The sequence below is a fragment of the Monodelphis domestica genome, chromosome 5 (genome assembly GCF_027887165.1).
Source record: "Monodelphis domestica isolate mMonDom1 chromosome 5, mMonDom1.pri, whole genome shotgun sequence".
In the NCBI taxonomy this organism is placed as follows: domain Eukaryota; kingdom Metazoa; phylum Chordata; class Mammalia; order Didelphimorphia; family Didelphidae; genus Monodelphis; species Monodelphis domestica.
In genome coordinates, this window is record NC_077231.1 from 3,428,802 (window position 1) to 3,448,839 (window position 20,038).

Below are 20,038 nucleotides of genomic sequence, written 5' to 3' on the forward strand. Positions count from 1 at the left end.
GGGCCGGCTGAAGTCATAGTCGAGGGGCCACTGAGCTCCTTCCGGTTGTGTGTCCCGGGTCTTCTGATCTGGGTCCGTCTTCCAAGGTTTGTTTGCCGTGGGGCCTTTCTGGATCTGTTTCCTCTGTAGGAAAACAGAGCCCTGATTCCCAGGTCCCGGGTTCCCAGCTGCATGACCCTGGGCCAGTCACTTAACCCCCATTGCCTAGCCCTTCCTTACCACTCTTCTGCCTGAGAACCGGTACTTAGCAGTGATTTTCCTTCCACAGTGTCCCCTCCGGTAAGCACGGGATCTCCCCGAGCCCGCTGGACCCGGCCGGGAGGAGGCCCTGGTGCGGCGCCTCGGCCCGCCGCTCGCCCTCCCCAACACTGGGACGTCCAAGAAGCGACAAGCAGCCGGCGCTCGAGATCATGCTTTTAATACAAACTTAAAAAAATCGGAAACAATAGAAACTGTACAGATTTGATCCCGGGCCGGGGCGCTGCTCCCTGCCCCCTTCCGCAACATGCACGACGGTCTGAATGCCGCAGACTGTGCCTTGGCTAAAGAAAAAGGAGCTCCGCCGCCCCTCCTGGGGATCCCCGCTGCGCCCCGTCGGACAGGACAAGCCACCTCAGGGTGCGATGCCTTCTTGGGGACGGGTGGGGGGCCCAGGGGAGAAGGGGGTTCGAGGCTCTCCTCTTTTTTCCAAAGGTTTTTTTCCTGAAAAAATAGGTTTTTTAAAGTTTCTCTCCTCTTTTTAAGAAAAAATCTCCCAAAGAAAAAGTACAATTTTTCCGTTAGAAATCTACATATATTACTATTCTCTATCAGCCCGTCTGGCGCGTCATACAAACGTAGCAAATGAGGCGTCACGAAGGGACGCCACAAAAAGGCAGGGAAGCAGGGCCGCGAGTGCAGCTTCGGTGTGGGCCGGCTCGCAGGGCAGCGGAGGGGGCTGCCCGGCCCCGGCTCGACCCTGAGTACAGTGTGGAGGGCAGGCCCAGGGGCTTTCCTGGCAGGGGAGGTAGTGCTGGCCTGCCCGACGGGCAGAGGGGACCGTGGCGCCGGGGCACCAGGGGCTGAGGTGGGGGTGGAGAGGGAGAAGGCTGGCCTGGATGCCCTGTGCCCGCCCGGGGGTGCACAGGGCGGGCCGAGGGCTCCTCCCCCCAGAAGGCAGCAATGAAGAAAGGGCTGGGGGGGCAGCCAAGGCCAAGGAAGGGCGGAGATCGAGGGGGGACGAATTTTGTCCCGCCTCCGGGCCCTGCTCGGGGCCCCAGCAGTGGGGTTAAGGCTGGACCCTGCGGGCCGTGCTGTGCAATAAGGGTGCCCCAACCCTGGCCCGCTCGCCCGGGGCCCAAAACCTGTTTGTGTTTTTGGTCAGTCTGAGCGTGCGGGTGTTTGGGAAACCCGGCAGCCGAGGCCCCGATGCCACGAGTCCCCCCGCTGACCTGGGTGCTCTAGGGCCGTCCCCTCCCCAGCGTTGCTGACCTTTGCAGAGGCCCCCCGCCCGAGGCATCGGGGAAGGCTGGCCCGCCGCCGCCCAGTACTGGCCAGACCAGGGCAGAGCTCCGGGGGGTCTGACCCCCAACCTTGTCCCCCAAGAGGCGACCCCTCCCTGGCCTGCTCTCCGGGCAGGGTACGAGAAGCGCGACATGGGGGGCAACCGAGATCCAGACCTTCCAACCCCCAAGCAGCCAGCCAAGGAGGGAGGGGCGGGCGGCCGGCCGGGCGCCTCCTTGTGGAGAGGCCGGAAGGAAGAAGATGGGAAATCTTTTTGTATATTTCTATTTTTCCTTTTTTTTTTCCTTTCCTTTCTCTTTTTGGTGGCGGTGGTCTCCCCTGCCCCCTGCGGGTGGTCAGTTGGCCAGGACCACGGGCTGGAAGGACTGGCTGGGGTACTGCATGGTGTTCAGGTTGTAGCTGAGGCCCTCCACGAAGGGCGACTTCTCCAGGAAGAGGCCGTTGGCACCACCTCCAAACACCTGGGCCACGTCGAAGCCGCCAGAGCCGCCGCCGCCGCCGCCGCCGCCACCGGGGCCACCGAAGGGGGTGCCGCCGGGTGGCCCGTCGGCCCCCCCGTCAAAGAAGAGGCTGGGGGAGCCCCCGCTGTACACGAATTCCTTGGCATTGGGGGAGAGCTGGGACTGGGGGGCCGGGCCGGCCCCGATGAAGTTCAGAGAATGCATAGACAGGGAGAGGCCCTTCTGCCTCAGCAGGGTGTCGGTGGGGGACCGGGCCAGGCGGGGCTGCTGGGGAGGGGGCGGCGGCGCCCCCCCGCCCCCGCCGCCCTTCTTCATCTTGGTCGAGCCAAACTTGGTGGCGGCGAAGGCGGCCGTGGTGAAGGTGATGGGCTGGGCCGAGCGGGGGATGAAGGTGGGGCTGGGGGAGCGGCCCAGGGACGGGGACGGCGAGTTGGACAGGGAGTTGTCCTGGCTGCCGATGGGCACGAAGACCTGCGCGTCGGGGTTGAAGCTGCTGCGGATCTCCTTGTCCAGCTCGGCGGCCGCGGCGCCCCCCCCGGCCCCGCCGCCCTCGCTGTCGTCCAGGTAGAGGACCTTGACGGAGCCCTTCTCCCCGATCTGGTAGGAGACCTCGAAGGGGTCGATCCAGACGCTGAGCTCCTCGGGCACGTTGGCCCGCACCTCGTCCACGGCCAGGCCGCTGCGCTTGGCCGCCAGCTCCACCACGGGGTCCACCGTCTCCCCGATGTGCACGCAGCGGAAGCCCGAGCCCTTGAGGGGCTGCGCCGGGTACCAGTGGCCTTCGTACCTCTTCTTGAGCAGCCGCTCGAGCTCCTCGCCGAAGAGGTCGGCGCGGCGCCGGGGCAGCTTGTTGTACAGGTAGGAGATGATGAAGTTCAGGGCGACCTTGATCTCCAGATGCATGTTCCGGCGGGCTAGCTCCGGCCGGGGGCTCACACAGAGGCGCGCGCGCGGGCCGCGGGGGATGGGAGATACCGGTGTGGGCAGCTTCGGGGTCCTGATGGCTCTGCGGGCGACACACAGACAAAGGCCGCCGTCAACAGGAGGGTGCGCCCTCCGGGCCCCCCTCACGCCAAACCCAAGCCTCCCGGCCCCCAGGCCGAGCGGACCAGCTCCCTCTCCTGGAAGGGGCCGGGGGGCAGCCAGGCCTAGAGGCGGCAGGTCGGGTGCGCGCTGGGGGGCCCTGGCCAGGTCCCTTCACCCCCGGGGCCTCCCGCGGTGCCGGCTGCAAGGTGGACCAAAGGAAGGAGGGCTGCACCTGGCCCGCCGGAAGTCCCAGGATCCCCCAGGGTCCCCCGACCCCTCAGCTGCGGGCGCTCGCCCGGGGGAGCCAGCCACCGAGTCCGGCTCTGCTCTGGGCTCCCAGGCGCGAGCACCAAGGCCTGGGACTTGCTGAGGCGGCCCGAGGCCGCTGTCTCCAGGCCGGGCTGTCCCGGGAATACCCAGAGGGGAGACAGAGGCAGGAAGGCTTGGCGAGAGCAGGCTCCGTCCCCGAAGCTGCCCCCCACAGCTGTTCTTTCTAGGCCTGCTTCCTTTCCACCAAACGAAGGAAGGGTCCCTGCCAGCTCCACGCCCGGCCTCCTCTCGGGGGGCCCCCCCTCCCCGACCAGGGACCGCCTTTGGGATGCTGGCGGCCCGGCCTCAGAGCCTCCTAGTGGGGCCCCTGCCTTGCTTACTCCGTCTCCCACCTGACCGCAGCCGGCTTACTGGGGCTAAATCCCACTGACCTCCCACCTGGTCAGGACGCCTTCCCCAGCCCCCAGCCCCCACACTGAAGTGACCTGTCGTCTCCCCGGCCCTGGGCCCAGAGGGGGGTTCAGGATCCCAGAGCGAGCGGGGGAACTCAAGGGAGCTCCCCGCGCCCAACTCCCTCAGGAAGAAGGCCGAGAAGAAGGCCAAGAAGGTGCTAGGCCGTGTTTGTCCCTCCGAAAAGCAGATGCCACAAGCAGAGGCCAAGGAACCCCGCGTGCATTTGCCCTTTCCAGGCACCAGATGGCTTTGACCTCCCGAGGGATCGGTCATGGGGCCCCACTCGGCCGGCCCAACCCGGGGGCTTGGCAAGAGAGGGCCAGGAATGGCCCAGAAAGCCCCAGGGGGCCTAGGGCAGAGGCAGCAGCACTCTCTTGTCCCTAAAGCTCTCAAGCCGTGCCAGGGAAAAGTGTCTTTTTAAGCCGTGGACAGTTTTGGTGGTGGTGGCCCTGGGAGGCGGCCCCTCTAATCCTCGGATTCCACAGCAAGCTTTCCCGGAAGAATGGGCACAGGGTCAAAGGCTCTGACACTTCATACTGCTGCTCTTGGGCACGTCATCCCCCCCCCCCCCGGCCCCTCAGGCTCTTCACTATGAAACAGGGGTTAGAGCTCTCCAAGTCTGCCCTGCTTCACCTGAGCTCTGAGCCAAGATACGTGATGTAAGAGGGACGGAGAGGCGGAATATGGGGGGCTTCAGAAGGGGGAAAGAATGGGAGCTGTAGCACAAAACCAAAATGGGTGGGAAAGGCAGGAGATTCTTGCCAAGCGTCAGCATGAAGCGGGTCTCCTGTGTGATCTTGGGGGATGAAGTGGACTGGACACGGGAGAGTCCCTGGGAAGAAGGGGGAGTCTGGAGGTGCAGGAGGAGACCCAGCTTTTGTTAGAAGGGAGAAGGGGCATATATTGGGCAGCTGGGGACCCAGACCCCTGGAAGGCCCCTAGTACAATCCCCTCACCATGCCTGATCTGTCTGCCCAAGATCACCCACAGGGCACAGGACTCCAACCGACTCCAAACACTGAGCCAGTCTGTGTCCAAGCCGGGCACATGTGCCCCTGGGAGTCAATAAAGAAGAAAAAAGAAGGAAGGTTTGGGGGGCAGAAACCCCAAGGAGCCCCAATCACAGGCAGAGCCTGCCCTCCTCTACTTCCCAGAAGACCCAACATTAGGAAGCCACGTAGGGCGCCGAGTTTCCCAAGAGGGAGAGGTGGAGGAAGGAGCCTGGGAAAAGGTGCTAGAGAGCATGACGACGTAGGCATCTGGCATGTGGGCACGGGGTGCTCTAGAAACACGGCCAGAGCCCTGGTCTAAGGCTGAAAGGAAGGAAGAACATTAGCACCAAGCGAAGCTGTCTGTGGGCACCCAGGCTCCGGCCGGCCAGTGCCCACCTCCCGACAAGACCAGGTGCCCTTCTGTGCTCTTCCCCAAAGCTACTCTTCATGCTCCTCCACAGCTGCCCCCGCCCTCCATGCCCAGAGGTGGCCAGGGACAGATGGGAGAGTCAGAAAACTAGGGTGGGGACCAAGAGGAAGAAGCCACTGCCTCCTACCACCTTCTCAGGCCCTGGCCAGTGGCTGGGGAGGTCTCCAGGGGACCCTGGAGCCAGCACTCAAGAGCCCAGTGAGGAAGCTCTGCATTTGGGGCCTGCCCTCCCCCCACCCTTGTACTCATGGGATTGAAGTGTGTAAAAGGGAGCTTATTTTACAGAGGGGGAAACTGAGGCCATGCCAAGGTACACCGCCAGGGAGCATTGGAGATTCCCACCGCCATCTTTTGGTCCCAAGCCTCGTCTTGCCATGTGACTAGAAGTGTTTGCCCGCTCCTCCAGAGGTGACCTCCCAAAGGGTACACGGTCATCGGTGAGTCCGATGGAGCTCAACAATGTCAATGACCTACAATTAAAGGAGTCTTCCCTATGTAGTAGCTCGGGCTGAAGGGAGGGGGTGGGGGCTGTGCTTGTGCCCATTTCATAGGCAGGGAAAGAGGTCAGGGAGGACAAGAGATGCTCTAGGTCCCAGGGGCAGGAAGTGCTGGAGGCAGGGTGGGGCTGGCTTCCGACTCTCCTAGAGTGGGGGCTCCGGGCCCAAACTCTCACAGCAGGTACTTGGCCAGTTTCGTTAACTGCCCCTAGCATCTCTAGCCCCCCCTTCATCCCAAACACGAAGGGCCTTCCCCAGAAACGAGCCCGAGAAACTAAGGCCAAAGCAGAGCTCGAACTGCATTCTGGAAACGGTAGTCCTCACATTAGCTAAGGACTGGCACTGGAACCGTGACCTAGTTTCCCTAGGAACTACATTTCCCAGCATGCCTGCCGAAGGCTGACAGGCTCAAGGCCCAGGCAGCTCATGCATGCCCAGTGGCAGAGGGGGTGGGGAAGAGGGTAGGAAAAAGTTTCCAGTGCACATGCGCAGTGGTTGACTCTCCCTCCCCGTTACTCCATGTATATAACCTCAGAGGATAACCTCCTGCTTTATGGCCAGCTTGGCCCAATTGCCAGGGAAGAGTCGTGCGGGGCTTACGACGCCAGCCAACACTACGCACGCTCTCATCCCTTCCCTCCCCTATTTCCAGTGGCTCTGGGGCAGTCCCGTGGGGGTGGGAGGAGGGAGTCAGAGCGACCTGTCCCTGTTTTCCCACCCGAAGGGAATGCCAGGCACGACGCCTCTGCCTTGCCAGGCCTGCCCACGCCCGCCTCAGTCAAGTGGGGCAGGGTCCCGGCTCTCCCTCGGGCTCTGCTCCCTCAGGAGAGGAAGGAGGATAAGCCCTTCCGTGGGGCCTGGCCTGCCTCCCCAATCCTCCTTCCCCTTCCTTGCTAGGCGGTCCGCAGCGGGGCCAGAGGGAGGGGAGAGGGCAGCCACTGGGCCTCCTTGCCCTCTGGCCAGAGGCCTCAGCCTCTCTCCTCCAGCCAGGCTCAGTGGCCTTTGCTGGGGGAGGGGGCCCACGGGCTCCCCATCTCAGCCTTCTTCCCCAAGGAAAGCCCCCCTAACCCAGACAGCCAAAGGGCACGGAAAGGAAGCTCCAGGTGGCAGGCAGCAGGGCTGGCTCACAGGGGGAGGGAGGGCCGCGGGCAGCTGGCGCAGGGATTCGGCCCGCCACTTCGTTTCCAGCTTCTTAGGGGAGGGGGGGGCAGTCAGGAGGAGGCACCTTAGCTCTGACTCAGAAAAGTCCATGCCAACGGAGGAAGGTCAGACAGGCCAGTGGCAGGGAGCAGAGGGCCGGGACAAGGGGCCCACGGGTGGAGCTGAGAAAAAGGGCACCGAGGGCGCGGCAACTCGGAGTGGGGTCAGGGAACTCCCAGGGGCTGGGGGCCCAAAGAGGGGGCAAACAGGCGGAAAAGAAGAAAGTTGGGGCTGCGAGGAGGGGAACAGAGGGAGGCTGAATGCCTGGGTCCCGGGCGGGCGAGGAGAGGGCAGATCGAGGTGGGGGTAGAGGCAGAGAAGCGGGTTAGAGCCAGGGGGTGGGGAGCGACTTTGGGGAGGGGGGCTGGGCGGAGGCCAGGGAGCCCCCCACTCCACTCACTGGCTGACTCTCTCTCGGGCTGGCTCACGCGTCCCTCGGGCCTCCGGAGCTCCGGGGCAGGCGGGAGGGCGGCGGCGGCGGTGGTGGCACGGCGGCTGCTGCTGCGGCTGCCTCCAGGGTGGTTGCTGGGGACGGCCGGGCTGGACCAGCTGGGGTCGGGGGGAGGGTGGGGGGCTCAATGTCTCCCTCTTTCCCAGGCGCTGCCTGCTCGGGATGGGGAGGAGGGCTGAAAACAGACTTTGGGGCCGGGCTGCCGCGGGGTGACAACTAAGCACTCTTTGTTCCCGGCTCGACGGCAGGGGGAGGGCGGTGATGGCGCTGGAGGGGCGTTTTGGGGAGCAAGGGCGGAGTCGGGGAGTCCGTCCGTCCGTCTATCGGTCGGTCGGTGTGTGTGCCTGGCCGCCCGCCGCCACAGCCACCCCGTCCGTCCGTCCGTCCGTCCGCCCGTCCAGCCACCCGGCCTTCCGTCTGCCCCTGCCTGCCTCCCTCCCCTGCCCCGGCCCGCCCGAGTGAGCGAAGTCAATGAAAAGTTTCACCCTTAGCAACCTCGCGCACGGATCCCGGATCCCCGGCCGGTGACGCGGCCTCCGCGGGGGAGGGGGAGAAGGAGGGTCCGAGCCGGGACTACTTTCCCCTCCTAGCCCAGCCCGAGCCTGCTGCCCGGGCCGCCGCCGTCGCCGCCGCCGCCGCCTTTAACCCAGTCTTGCCCGCGCCGCCACCCGCCGGACAGACCGCTCCAGGGAGCCCAGGCGGGGGCTTCTCCTCTCCTTAGTTCCTCTCCCCCTTTCTCTCCTTCCTTCTGTCCCTCTTCTCGGGGGCGCCTCTTCTCTTTTGCCTCTCTTGCCCTTACTTTCCTCTCTTTTCCCTTGGGTCCTCTTCCCTCTCCTACTTTCTCTTTTCCTTTCTTTTCTGCTCCCTGCTTTCTCTCGGTCTCTTCTTCCAATCGCTCTCTTTTCTCTCTCCTCCGTCTCCTCCTCCTTCCCCCTCCCCCCAGAATTCTAGAACGCGGAAGAGACTTTACGTCCATCTGGTCCTACCTACTCCCATTCTAAAGCCGGAGAAACTGAGGCTCTACGGGAGGAAGTGCCTTAAAGGTCCCATGTCCCGAGAGTCAGTTAGGGGCACAGCTGGATCCACCAAGTGGGACGGAGCCCTCTCGAGTGGTCCATACATTGTTTCCGGAAATCTCTTCTCTGCCCGGGATGAGAGCGTGCCCTTCCCCGCCTCCCGAGGAAGTTGGGTGAGCGGCCTCGGGCCTCGCCTAAGCGGCCTGCCCTCGGGGAGGAGGAGGGCTTTGGGCGCGATCAGTCAGTCCCTCCTCCCCGGCTCCGCTCCGCCCGGCTCCTGTGACATTCAGGACTTAGGACAGAGCCCGAGAGGCTGAGCTTGCCAGCCCAGGGGGAGGCTGTGGGTGAGGGGACAACGTGGGGGACCCTGGGCTGCAGAACCGGGGCTGGAGGGGGCTCGGGGCGGGGGCAGCGGGCTGGCTGCCTCCCCTCCTCCGCATGGGGCAGCCAAGGCGCTCCCTGTCACTCTCTCTCTAGAAGTCCGGCCGGCTCCTCGGGGCGCCTCTCCAGGGCCGGCCGGCCCGCCAGGCAGAGGGGGGACGGGCACAAGAGGGGCCTGCGGACGCCCCCAGAGCCAGGGCAGGGAGAGTACCTCAAGTTAGCGTGAGAGAGGCTGTCATCGCTGCCGCCGCCGCCGCCGCTGCTACTGCTGCTGGGAGCAAAAATGGGGCATGGTTTAGCTCGCGCCCTCCCCCCACCTGCATAATCCGCCCGACGCCCCGGTAGGTCGCTCGGCTCCTGCGCTGGCCCTGCCCCCCCGCCCCCCGGCTCCCCGCCCCCGATTTCTGCCTCTTTATGACTGTGCAGGGCGGCGGCAGGGCCCTCGGAGGCCAGAGGGGCGGGGGCCCGCAGGGGGGAGGGGGCAGGGGCTCGGTTGTGACGCCACCGCGGATTGGTCAGGTGGCTCGTGGCACCGCCTTCCTGGGCTCCAGGCATGCTGCTCCGGAACACGTGCGCCCGCGCCCCCTCCCCTTCGCCCTCCTCGGTCCTCCCTCCCGGCCAGGGGAGAGCCAGCGGACGCGTGCACGTGCGTTCCCCGCCTGGGCCGCCGGCCCTTCAGCCCACCTGTCCCACCGGTCCGCGGGGGACAGGGCTAGCCGCAAGTTCTCCGCTCCGGACAAGTCTGGGTTTAGTAATTGCCTTTATTTTCTCTTGAGCACGTTGCCGCCTTCTTGGCCGGGGGCTGGGGACCAAGAAGACCCGGGCTCCCCTCCGTAGCTGCGGCCAAAACGCTGGGTAGGGTGCGACCACCTGTCTCTCCGCCCCCCCCTCAACTCCAGTCCTCGCCGAAGCTCAGCCGGGTGGGGCGGTCCCAGGGCAGGAGAGCGCCTCCACGAATTACTTTTCTTGTGCGTACCAACGAGTGGGGGCGGGGGTCAAGCACACCCCTCTCCCTCCTCCGTAATTGCCTGTCTACTCCTCTTCCATGATCTCCTGCCCTTCCCTTCTCTTCTCTAATTTGTTCACCCTCTCCTTTCCCTGCCTACCTCGAGTCCCCTGCTCCCCTCCTCTTCTCTTCCCTTCAGTCTCTCTCTTCCTTCTTTTCTCGCCCGCTCCTCTTTCCCTCCTCTACTCCTCCTCCCCTCTCTTTCTCTTCCTCTCCCTCATCTCCTCCCCTTTCCCTCCTCCCTGTTCCACATCCACAGCGGCTAAAACCGACCTGCTAGGTGCAAGAGTGGAGCCGAGCTAAAAATATAAGCGACGTTGGCAACAGCCTTCCCATTGGCCAGCAAGCGAGACTGACGGCGTCTGATTGGTCTTCGAAACTGACGAATAGAAATGAGGAAGACCGAAGTTGTGGGGTGGGGGGATCGCGTGAAGCGAGCCAGTCGGATTACCCGTGTAAAGCAGGGCATTCTGGGAGTTGTAGTCGGCACTTAAAAATTTTTTTTTATCTAGCCCTGTGGCACCTGCCGCGGGGTAAAAAATGTACCTGAGTACCAATCCCTTAGCGAAGGGAATCCCAGACAATGCCCAAACCTAAGAGCTGTGTTTGTTGAAGGAAAGGTGTTTGGGCCCAAGCAGCAGCTGGGATTACTCACTGGGGGTCACTCGACAGGCCTTCCATTTGGTTTAGCTGGCTAATGGCAGGATTTGAGACGCTGGAGGCTCGCTGAGACCCCGACGTCCCTCCAGGCCTAGCCGAGATCGCAGAGCGGATTATCTGGCCGTGCCCCAAGCCTGCAGAGGTGGGATTGGAGCCCGGGCTCCTGCGGCTCTGGCTACCTGGCTTCACCCCAGAATTTTCACAGAATTGCTTGAAGCTCACAGTGGGAAGGAGGCCGACAGAGGCTCCCCGAAGCGCGTTCTCCTTCTGGCCCTTTTCTGGAGTTATTACAGCTAGGGGGAGCAGTGGTGGAGCCCTGGGCTTGGAGTCAAGAGGAGCCAAGTTCCAATCCCGCCTCAGACACGCACGGGCTATGGGAACTGGGTCGGGCCCTTTAACCACCAAACGTTTGCCCGGGTGTGGAGCTCCTGTCCACTGCCTGTGCTCACACACCTCAGCCAGGCTGGCCCTCTGGCTCTCCTCTCTCCGGTCCCTCCCTCCAGCCCCTGGTCGTGTATTTCCGAGGGTGCTGCTGGGAGAGGCCAGGCTGAGTCTGAAAGTCCATCCATGCCTGCATGCCCAGCTAGGCCACTGAGTGGGGCAGTGGTCACAGCTTCCCCACCAGAGGAGGGCCGGGCTGGGCAGGGGCACCCAGAGGTCCCCATGGACTGCTGAGCCCTTCCGCCTGGCCCAATTCACACGCGGAAAGGGCAGCAGCCCCCTCTCCCCCACTGCCTGCCAGATGTTCTCACGCTGGTGACAAATACCCCTGAGGCCCTTTGAAGTGATCAAAGAGGAGGTCCAGCTCCTTCACCCTCAAATTCTTGCCATCTGAAGCCCCCGCTGGGTGCCAAGGGAACAAAGGAGCCACAGGTGTGCCCCAACCTCACAGAAAGGACCTCAGCCAGGAAGTCTTAAATTCGAATTCAGCCCTGGTCCCATCTCCTAGCTGTGTCCCTGGGCAAGTCACTTCATCTCAGCTGTAGAATAGGTAGAACAAGGTTTGGGTTGGTGCAAGGATCAAAGGAGACATTTGTAAAATGAACTAGCACAGCTCCTGGGGGAGGCCTGGGAAGCTCAGGGAAGTCCAGGGTCTCCCAAGCAGTAGGCAGGACTTGGACCCAGCCTGACTCCACAGCTAATGCTCTTATGGCTGGGCCTAGAAGTCTTCCTCCAAGATGTCCAAAACTGCGCTTCAAAGGAAACTCCAAGATTAGAGATGAATGACAATTAGTAACAAACCAACCGAAGTTTTGTGATTTGCACATCATCAAAAGAAGGATTTGAACCCAAGTCCTGGGTCTTCAAAACTAGGAAGTCCTCCTCCCACTGTACCACACTGCCTGGGTTGTCTTGGTAGAGAAAAGGGAAATTTGGCTTGTTTCAGACAGGATAGCCTGATGGTAGGTCACCAGGGAGGGGTCTCTGACACTGCTAGGGACAAGCCACTACCACACTGCCAGTTAATAGGATTTGTCCCTGCACCAACATTCAAGTGGCCTCTACAAATCTCCCTTTGCTTCTGGGACCAAGTACGTGAAATCAAATCTTTCTTCCACATGAAGTGGGGCAAAACCCAGAAATTGTGGTCCCTGTGAGGATTGAAAAGCTAAATAGAGAAGCTTGTATTTTATCCTAGAGGAACAGGGAGCCACTGATGTTTATTGAGCAGGGCAATCAATCACACCAGATCTACCTTAAGTTAAAACCTTGTCTTACAACTTTGGTATTGAGCTTAATAAAGATCAATTGAGCTGCTTCCTTTCTCTGTAAACTAAGGCGGTTGGACCAGATAAAAATGGTCGCCAAGGTCTTCTCTGGTTTGGAATCCTTTGATCTTGTAGACTTTATCCATCCGATCCGATTTTTCAGCCATGCAAACCTGAAGAGTTCTCTCCCTCAGTTGTGAATGGATCCAACCTTTCTGGAGGGCAATTTGGAACTATGCCCAAAGGGCGCTAAAAGACTGTCTGCCCTTTGACCCAGCCATAGCACTTCTGGGTTCGTACCCCCAAGAGATCATAAGGAAAAAGACATGTACAAGAATATTCATAGCTGCGCTCTTTGTGGTGGCCAAAAATTGGAAAATGAGGGGATGCCCATCAATTGGGGAATGGCTGAACACATTGTGGTATATGATGGTGATGGAATACTATTGTGCTCAAAGCAATAATGAACTGGAGGGATTCCATGTGAACTGGGACGAACCTCCAGGAAGTGATGCAGAGTGAGAGGAGCAGAACCAGGAGAACACTGTACACAGAGACTGATACACTGTGGTACAATCAAACGTAATGGACTTCTCTACTAGCAGCAATGCAATGACCATGAACAACCTGGAGAAATCTATGAGAAAAACCACTATCCACAACCAGAGGAAACACTGTAGGAGCAGAAACACAGAAGAAAAACAACTGCTGGAATACATGGGTCGAGGGGACATGGCTGGGAATGGAGACTCTAAATGATCATCCTGGTGCAAATATCAACATGGAAACAGGTTCTGATCAAGGACACATGTAAAACCCTGTGGAATTGCGTGTCGGCTACAGGAAGGGGAGGGGAAGGAGGGAAAGAATGTTTCTTATAACCAAAGAACAATGGTCTAAACTGACTAAATAAATTCAAATTGAAAAAAAAGAGTTCTCTTCCTCTAACTACCTCACTCAAAGGGTTTCCATGTAAATGGTATGTGCTGTAGATGTCTCCAAATCCTAGACACCAGCACTGACGATTAGCATTCCTATTCCAATTTTATTTTTTATTTGGCCTCTTCCAATTTTAGCATCATCCTTCATTCATCATAAGCCTGAAGCTCAGGCTTAATTCCCTCCCCAAGTTCCAGTGGCTTTTGGGTCACTGACAAAGGAAAGGGAAAAAAAATCAGTAAGCAGATTAAAAACGGGGAGGGAGGAATAGGAGGAACTCAAAGAATAAACTCGGCCGTCTGCCTTTTTGTCCTGCTAGGTTTGACCACTGGCCACTTCAAATCCCACTGGCAGCCTGTAAGAGCCCCCGTGTTGCCCCTTGGAAAGGCTGGCCTCTGATGGGCACTTATGGGAGTAGGAGCCAGTGATTACTGCCTGCCACCAAGGCACTGTTTTGCAGGCTATGGCAAATTAAAGATGGTGGAAACCTGGGCAAAGAGGCTAGGGAGAAAATGAAGGCAAGAAAAGCAGAACCTAGAGGGGAAATGCCAAGTAGAGTCCAGTCACATAAAGGGCTAAGTCTTGTAACTTAAGGAGGCAACTTGTGAAGGCCCTGGTCTATTTCATATCTGCCTCCCTTTTCTAACCTGTAAAATGGGCATTATCTACCACCTCCAACCAAACTTCAATCCCCCCAGTTGTGAGCACATACTCAAGTAACTGCAAGCAAACCAAAAGCCAAGACAATCTCTCCCCGATTCCATATCGCTGAATCAGATTTCAATCTTTCGGTCCCCAACCCATCTCCAAGGAAAGGCCTTCAAGGAGGGACCAGAAAGAATGCAAGGAGGCCATGGGGACAGGGACTTCAGGAGTCACTTTAGGACCAGGGGTTCATCCCACATTTCCTTCTTAAATACTAACATGCTTGTGTGTAACCAAGAGCTGCTCACAGAGGAATGAGCCAAGGACTTCCAGCTGAGTGGAGAAATAACGGGCTCTTACATATCAAAGACCTCTCTGGCTGTTGCTACAGTGGTGTGAAATGTCAAGGGTCCAGGAAATTGCCCAGGGCCCAGCCGACTTCTCCCCCTCCTCCCCGAGAGCCATCCATCCATCAAGGGCCTGAAGACTGAGGGTAGAAAATAAACCCCAACTTTATTAACACACACTACAGCTACAGAGAGGACCTCCAGGCCTCCTCTGACAGGAGATGGGGGGAAAGGGGAGAGTAAGGATCCGGCCCCCACCTCCAACGGTACACTAAGGAGCTGGCTCTAGAAGTCATTCCTCACTCTTGGTGGTGGTGAGGGTGGTGCTGGACTAAAGAGACACCACTTCAATGGGGGCACGGATAGCACTGCACCCCGGCTTCCCTTCTGTAAGAAAAGGCCCAGCCCAGAGCCCCACTGGTGGTTCCTTGATGCCATCCGCCTCTAGGCAGGATCCAGTTTTCCCTCTGCCACATTTCTGGTTGAGGGGAGAGGGGGAAGGTGGCCACTGGCAAATCTGGTGATACTTTGGGTCCCATCTTCTTCCCTGTGGTGGTGGTGAGGATAGTGAAAGTGTCTTCTCCAAGAGTGGCAGCAGAGTGGTGGTGGGGCAAGAAGGGGCAAGCCAATCACCTCTTCTTAAAGCCGTACTTCTTTCGTTCATAGAAGAGGTCAGTCTTGGAGCTCCCCAGGTTGACAATCTTTGGGCAACCATCTCGCTGGCAAGACAATGGAAAGCAGGCAAAGTTAAAGGCAGAGCCCATAAATCCGGACCCAGCTCTATCTTTTCTCTTGCTACGTCGCAAGATAAACTCATGTCGCAGGGCATGGTGCCCAGGAGGTGCAGCTGGAGAGGGAGAGAAATAGAAAGACCGCACAAGGGTCATGGGGTCCCTGGGCCACACTTTGAGAGTCACTGATCTAGGCCAACTGACCCCTATGCAAAAGCTCACCAATGTGGCTGGCCAGCCAGCCGTCACCTAAAAACTGTTAGTGGTCAGGAACTCCCTACCCACTTGAAGGCAGAAAAAACCCAGCCCAGCACCACTCATCCAGAAGAGCACCGAGGGGGCGGGTTCTACAGCCCCTTCAACCCAGAAGCCTCCAGGGCAGCTGTGACATTGGATGAGGAGAAAAGCAAAAACAGGCCACCTTTTCATTGTGACTGCCCTTGAAAAGAGGTTCCCCGGGGCCATGACAGATTCCATGATCTGTGTGCAGCTCCTTGACTGTGTCTCACTGTAGCTGACTTCCAGGCCTCTGTGGTGGGAGTTGAGTCGGTCCCTAGGCTGTATACTAGCCCTAGTTCCTGGGGAGACCCAAGGAACCATTGGGAGCGCTGTGCCTTCAAGCTACGGCCAACGCTGGCTGCTCTGGGATGCCAGGCAGAAAAGACTCAGGAAAGTACCACCCTCGAGCCTCTGGGTTTGTTAAAGGCTCCAGCGCATGGGCAGAGGTCAGGCCCACCAGGCTGAGCAGTTGTTTCTCCCTCAACCTTCTCCAAGAGCTCCACAAAGGCAAACAAACCAGCTCTGGGGATTTCTGCTTTCTCACAGTTGAGCTGTCCTTGTAGAAAGAGCCCATCCCGAGAGTTGGAGTCTAGTCCCAGCTGCCGCTCCCTTGGTCAGAGGCTGGCCTCCAGATAAAACAGCCACTGTGGGGGTAGGGAAGCTCCTCAATGCTCCAGAGGGCTGGTCTCCCCCACTGACTTCAGAAGCCAGGAAGGCTCATCTCCAGGAATTGGACACCCGGGGATGTCCTGCCATTTTAGGATCAAGCATGTGGCAATTCTCCAGCTCATACCCCCCCCCCCCCCCCATCACCGCTTGAGAGGACCTGGGCCGCTCAGGAAAGGAGGCTTAGCGTCAGCATTGAACAGCACATCAGACCATTTCCTGGCTGCATTACCCAGCAAGATAAGGGCCAGGCTAGGGTTTCCCAATTCAGGTCTTCCTGGGCACAAGCTGAAAACGAGCTGAGCTCCCCTGCCCAACCTTCCCAAGAAGAGCTAGGCCTTTGCCAGGAGTCAGGTTTCATGGCATCAGAGCACTTAAGAGCTGGAAGAAATCTGAGAGTTCATTTGGTCCAACTTGCTTATTTCCTAGAGGAGGAAGCTATGGCCCCAAGAAGGAAGTGACCTGCTCAAGGTCACACCACAGAGCTAGGCCTCAATCCCAGGCCCTTTTTACTCCACCAGGGTCAGATTCATTCCTTTAGCAGAAGCAGCCAAAAGGGATCCCAAGTGAGAGAAGAAAGGAGGCCTGAACTTCTAACAGAATGAACTGAAATAGGTCATGGCCTGTCCCTGAACACAGGATTGAAGGACTTTTAATGACTGTGGACAGTCAGGGCCCCTCCTTGGCGTCTGAGTCAGAAGCCAGGACACCGGGGAGGCAGTTAACCTTCATCTGACAAATAATGCCTCTAGGGAAAAATGCAGGCCAAGTCACTAGTATCTTAGGTCAGTCACTGAACCTCGGAGCACCCCGAGAAATCCAAACTGGGCCTTGCCGAGAGACACCATTCTCTACTGGCAGCGAGTTTCTGCACCCAGGACTTTCCTCACCCCTATGAAACCCCAGGTGAGTCTACGGCCTGCCAGCTGCAGCTTCCTAAGGATTTCCCACCATCCAATCTCTGCCACACAGTTGTCTACTGGAGTTTTTGATTTAATGTCCTGTCCAACTCTCCATGACCCCACTGAGGTTTTTCTCAACAAAGATCCTGAAGTGGATTGCCATCTCCTTCTCCAGCTCATTTGACAGATGAGGACACTGAGGTGAAGTGACTTGCCCAGGGTCACCCAGCTGGTGAACATCTGAGGCTGAACCTGAACTCAGGTCTTCCTGGCTCCAGGGACAGTGTTCTATTCACTGTGCCACCTAAATGCCCACTGCCAACTGGCTCAACTTTTGGAAAAACCTTTTATTTAGTGTTACCTTTGTTTCTGTTGTCACCTTTATTTGCAAAGAAGACAATGCACCGGAATGGAGGGCTGGATTGGATGGGCAGAATGCCCTGGGTGTGAATCCTGACAGACTTTTTGGGGTTATGATGCCCTGGGTCCCCTTGGCTTCTCCGCCCACTAAGTTTTCTCATATTTCAGATGAGAAGGGTTGACATGCTGATCCCCAAAGTGACCCTATGACCATATCCCTTCTCTCTCCCTGATGGATAGTGCCGTCCCTCTATCTCTGGTAACCGAGCCAGCTCTGCCAAACGTCCCCAACACACGGCTACATCTGATGGCCAGAAGGGGTAGGAGGGATGGGATCCAGGCAACAAGGATGACAGAAAGGTTGGCCCCTCCAGGAAGGCCCGGGGGATGCTGGTAAGAGATCTGGAGGATAAAGTGCCTGTTGAATCTTTGTCCTCTGCCAGGGGTAAGCCGGAAAACATGGTGTCAGTGACTAAGGGGAGAAGGGGGTTGAAACAGGCACGAAGGGGTGTCAGACGGCCTCGATCAATCAGGGAGTATTCAACGTACAGGTGTATGAGGGTCTAAACAGAAACCTACTGGCACAGTTGAGGAGTCTGGGCATCTCTGTTCAGTATAAGCACAGAGGAAAGGGGATGGTGGCAGTAATCAGGGCTTTGAGGTAAGAGACAAGAGGACTGTTATTGCCAAGGCCATAAATGCGGCTTTGGCTTGATTTGTGGGTAGCTCAGTGGATTGAGAGCCAGACCCAGAGATGGGAGGTCCTGGGTTCAAATCTGCCCTCAGACACTTCCCAGCTGTGTGACCCTGGGCAAGTCACTTAACCCCCATTGCTTAGCCCCGACCACTCTTCTGCCTTGGAACCAGTACACAGTACTGATTCCAAGACAGAAGGTGAGGGTTTAAAATAAAAAATGATTGACTAAAATGATGTTTGAGGATTTCAGCGACCCATCCTCTTCCTAGATCCCATGAATAAGCATAAGGGACTGTTAAGTCTCGGTGACATATTCTCCAACCTTGCCAGGTAATTTTCCCTTTTGGCTAAAAACAGCTGGAGGGAGCCAAGAGGAGGCTGGCCTGGGCTATGGTGCTTCTGCTGCCCCCTAGCAAGGTGTGTGCTATCCTGGGAACACAGTCATGCCAAGAGAGGTTCCTGAGGCCCTGCAGACACTACCATGCACAGATCTAGGGGCTTGCTGTGGAAAAGGAAACCACACTAACATTTCTTTAACTTTTGCCACAGAAGAAAGTGGTTTGGGGGGTACGTGCCGGCCACGTCAACACTGGGAATGGTCAACCCTTTCCTTTAGAATCTCCCATGGTCTTTACTCTGCAGCTTTCTGAGGTGTTTATAATTTAATGCTGTATATTATGGTTAGCTGTGCTTGTCCAATTCCCTGACTTTAGAGCTCCATCAGGCCAAGGGCCTTGTTATCTTCCCCTCAGTGTTTATGGGATGTCTCACATGGGCCCTTACAGGCAAAAACCAGCCTAGGGCCCTGACCTACATCTGGGTAGGTCTTTGGCCCCACCCCCGTGGCTGGGAGGGAGGTGAGCAAAAATGCTAAGAGGCAAAGACTTCTCAAGTAGCAGCCAGCTGGGCAGATGCCATTCTATTCTCTTTCCTAGGGATCCGTTGTTCCCACAGGGTGCCAGGTAAGCTACAGGGATCTATCTAACCCGAGGAGAATGCTCCTGCTCAGTTGGCAGGTATCACTATTTGGGCATGAGCCTCTACACAGAGGCTGCAGCAGACTCTCCAAAGTGTGGCGCCATTGCTTTAAAGGGGCATTGTTGGCCTTGCCTCACTTTAGCTCCCAGTGTCTGGAGAGGCTGGAATTGGAATGTAGGCCGAGAGACATGGCTGCTAGGTATTACTAGAGGAAAGACGGAAAGGCAATCGAGAGGAACCATGGCAGTGCACTCACATCTTTCTCCTGGATGGTACACTCTTTGCAGTAATAGGCATCAGACACTCCAGGGCCCCCACAGATCACACAGCGGCCCTGGTATGAGCCGTAGTTACACTCATCACATATCCGGACCAGCGTGCAGGGACGGACATAGGAGTCACAGATCACACACTTGCCATCGCCTGCAAGAACCAGACAGTAAGTCCCTGAGGGGCAGATGTCCCCTGCTTAGGGTCCTGTCCCTTGTGTACTCTCCTTGGAGCTTCCATGCCCATAAATTGGCTCCTGTGGCCAATGCCAACCCAGGTCACCCCTTCTGCTCAGGCCATTCTGCCCTTCTCCACCCGTGACAAAGCCCAGGCCCACGACTAAGTCTGAAAAGCCTGCAGCTTCTATATTCCGGTCAGGTGTCTCCCTAAGAAGAACCCGAGCATGAAGTGGAGTCCAGCACCCAGCACAGATCTTATCTCTAGTCCAGGGTGCCTGGGGGGGGGGGGGAGCGGCATTATGCATACTCACATTTCTCACACAACCTCCCGATGGCTTCGGAACACCCGGGGAAGAAGAGAAAACACAAGGATTATCGACAAGTCCGCAAGAAGCGGGAGCTGCCCATTGCGGGAGGGGCACGAGGGAGGAGCGGCTCCCAAAGCCAAAATGCCAGCGCCTGCCCTCAAGGGGCAGCGGACCAGCTTGTCTGGGGCCAGACATCGGTCATAGGTCGGGGATGATTCTCAGTCACAGCCCCAACTCCAACCCCAGTCCCTTCCGCCAGAGCGCCCCCAGCTTCGGGCGCGCTCCTGGACACCCGCCCACCGCCCAGCGGTCCCGCGCTCTCGGGCCCAGTGCGCAGGCGCCTTGTTCCAACGGAGGCATGCGCCGGGCCCCCCTCCCGCTGGGTTCCACGGTCACGCGCACTGCCCAGGGACATGGCTCCCATCACAGAGACACGCCAGGGCCAGAGCTGAGGGGGTACCCACTCACCGACGCCGGCCTGCTTGCGGCAGAAAATCAAATCCGGGTGATGTTTGGCCATCGCCTTGTCTCAGGCAGGCCGCCGGATGTAGCCCCAGCTTCCGCTCGACCTCTGACCTCCTTTGGACTCCGCCCCCCGCCGCTCTCAACGGGCGTTCCTCGAGGCTTCGCTCCTCCTGCCGCCGAGCCTGGGGGGCGGGGCCCGGGCCCGGCGTCTGGCCCG

At 58.6% G+C, this 20,038-nt stretch overlaps 2 protein-coding genes across 11 annotated transcripts; both read right to left on the reverse strand.

The window, feature by feature from the left end:
• Positions 1-402: 402 nt before the first annotated feature.
• TOB2 (transducer of ERBB2, 2) lies at positions 403-9,250 on the reverse strand. 10 transcript variants are annotated; one of them, XM_056797427.1, is made up of 4 exons: positions 8,892-9,250; positions 7,233-7,436; positions 5,509-5,605; positions 1,752-2,970 (listed from the first exon to the last, which is right to left on the reverse strand). In XM_056797427.1, the coding sequence occupies exons 1-4, from the start codon at positions 9,233-9,235 to the stop codon at positions 2,062-2,064; spliced, it is 1,554 nt and encodes a 517-aa protein (XP_056653405.1). In that variant the 5' UTR covers positions 9,236-9,250; the 3' UTR covers positions 1,752-2,061. The 10 variants fall into 10 exon arrangements, with proteins under 10 accessions (XP_056653404.1, XP_056653410.1, XP_056653408.1 ...); XM_056797426.1 differs by lacking the exon at positions 5,509-5,605 and having other exon boundaries at positions 403-2,970; positions 8,892-9,097; XM_056797432.1 differs by lacking the exons at positions 5,509-5,605; positions 7,233-7,436 and adding an exon at positions 4,670-4,768 and having other exon boundaries at positions 403-2,970; positions 8,892-9,026.
• Positions 9,251-14,133: 4,883 nt separating this feature from the next.
• On the reverse strand, positions 14,134-19,965 carry PHF5A (PHD finger protein 5A). The gene is made up of 4 exons (XM_001363460.5): positions 19,825-19,965; positions 19,360-19,383; positions 18,856-19,022; positions 14,134-14,705 (listed from the first exon to the last, which is right to left on the reverse strand). Exons 1-4 carry the CDS (start codon positions 19,874-19,876, stop codon positions 14,616-14,618), a joined length of 333 nt encoding a protein of 110 aa, XP_001363497.1. The 5' UTR covers positions 19,877-19,965; the 3' UTR covers positions 14,134-14,615.
• Positions 19,966-20,038: the final 73 nt, after the last annotated feature.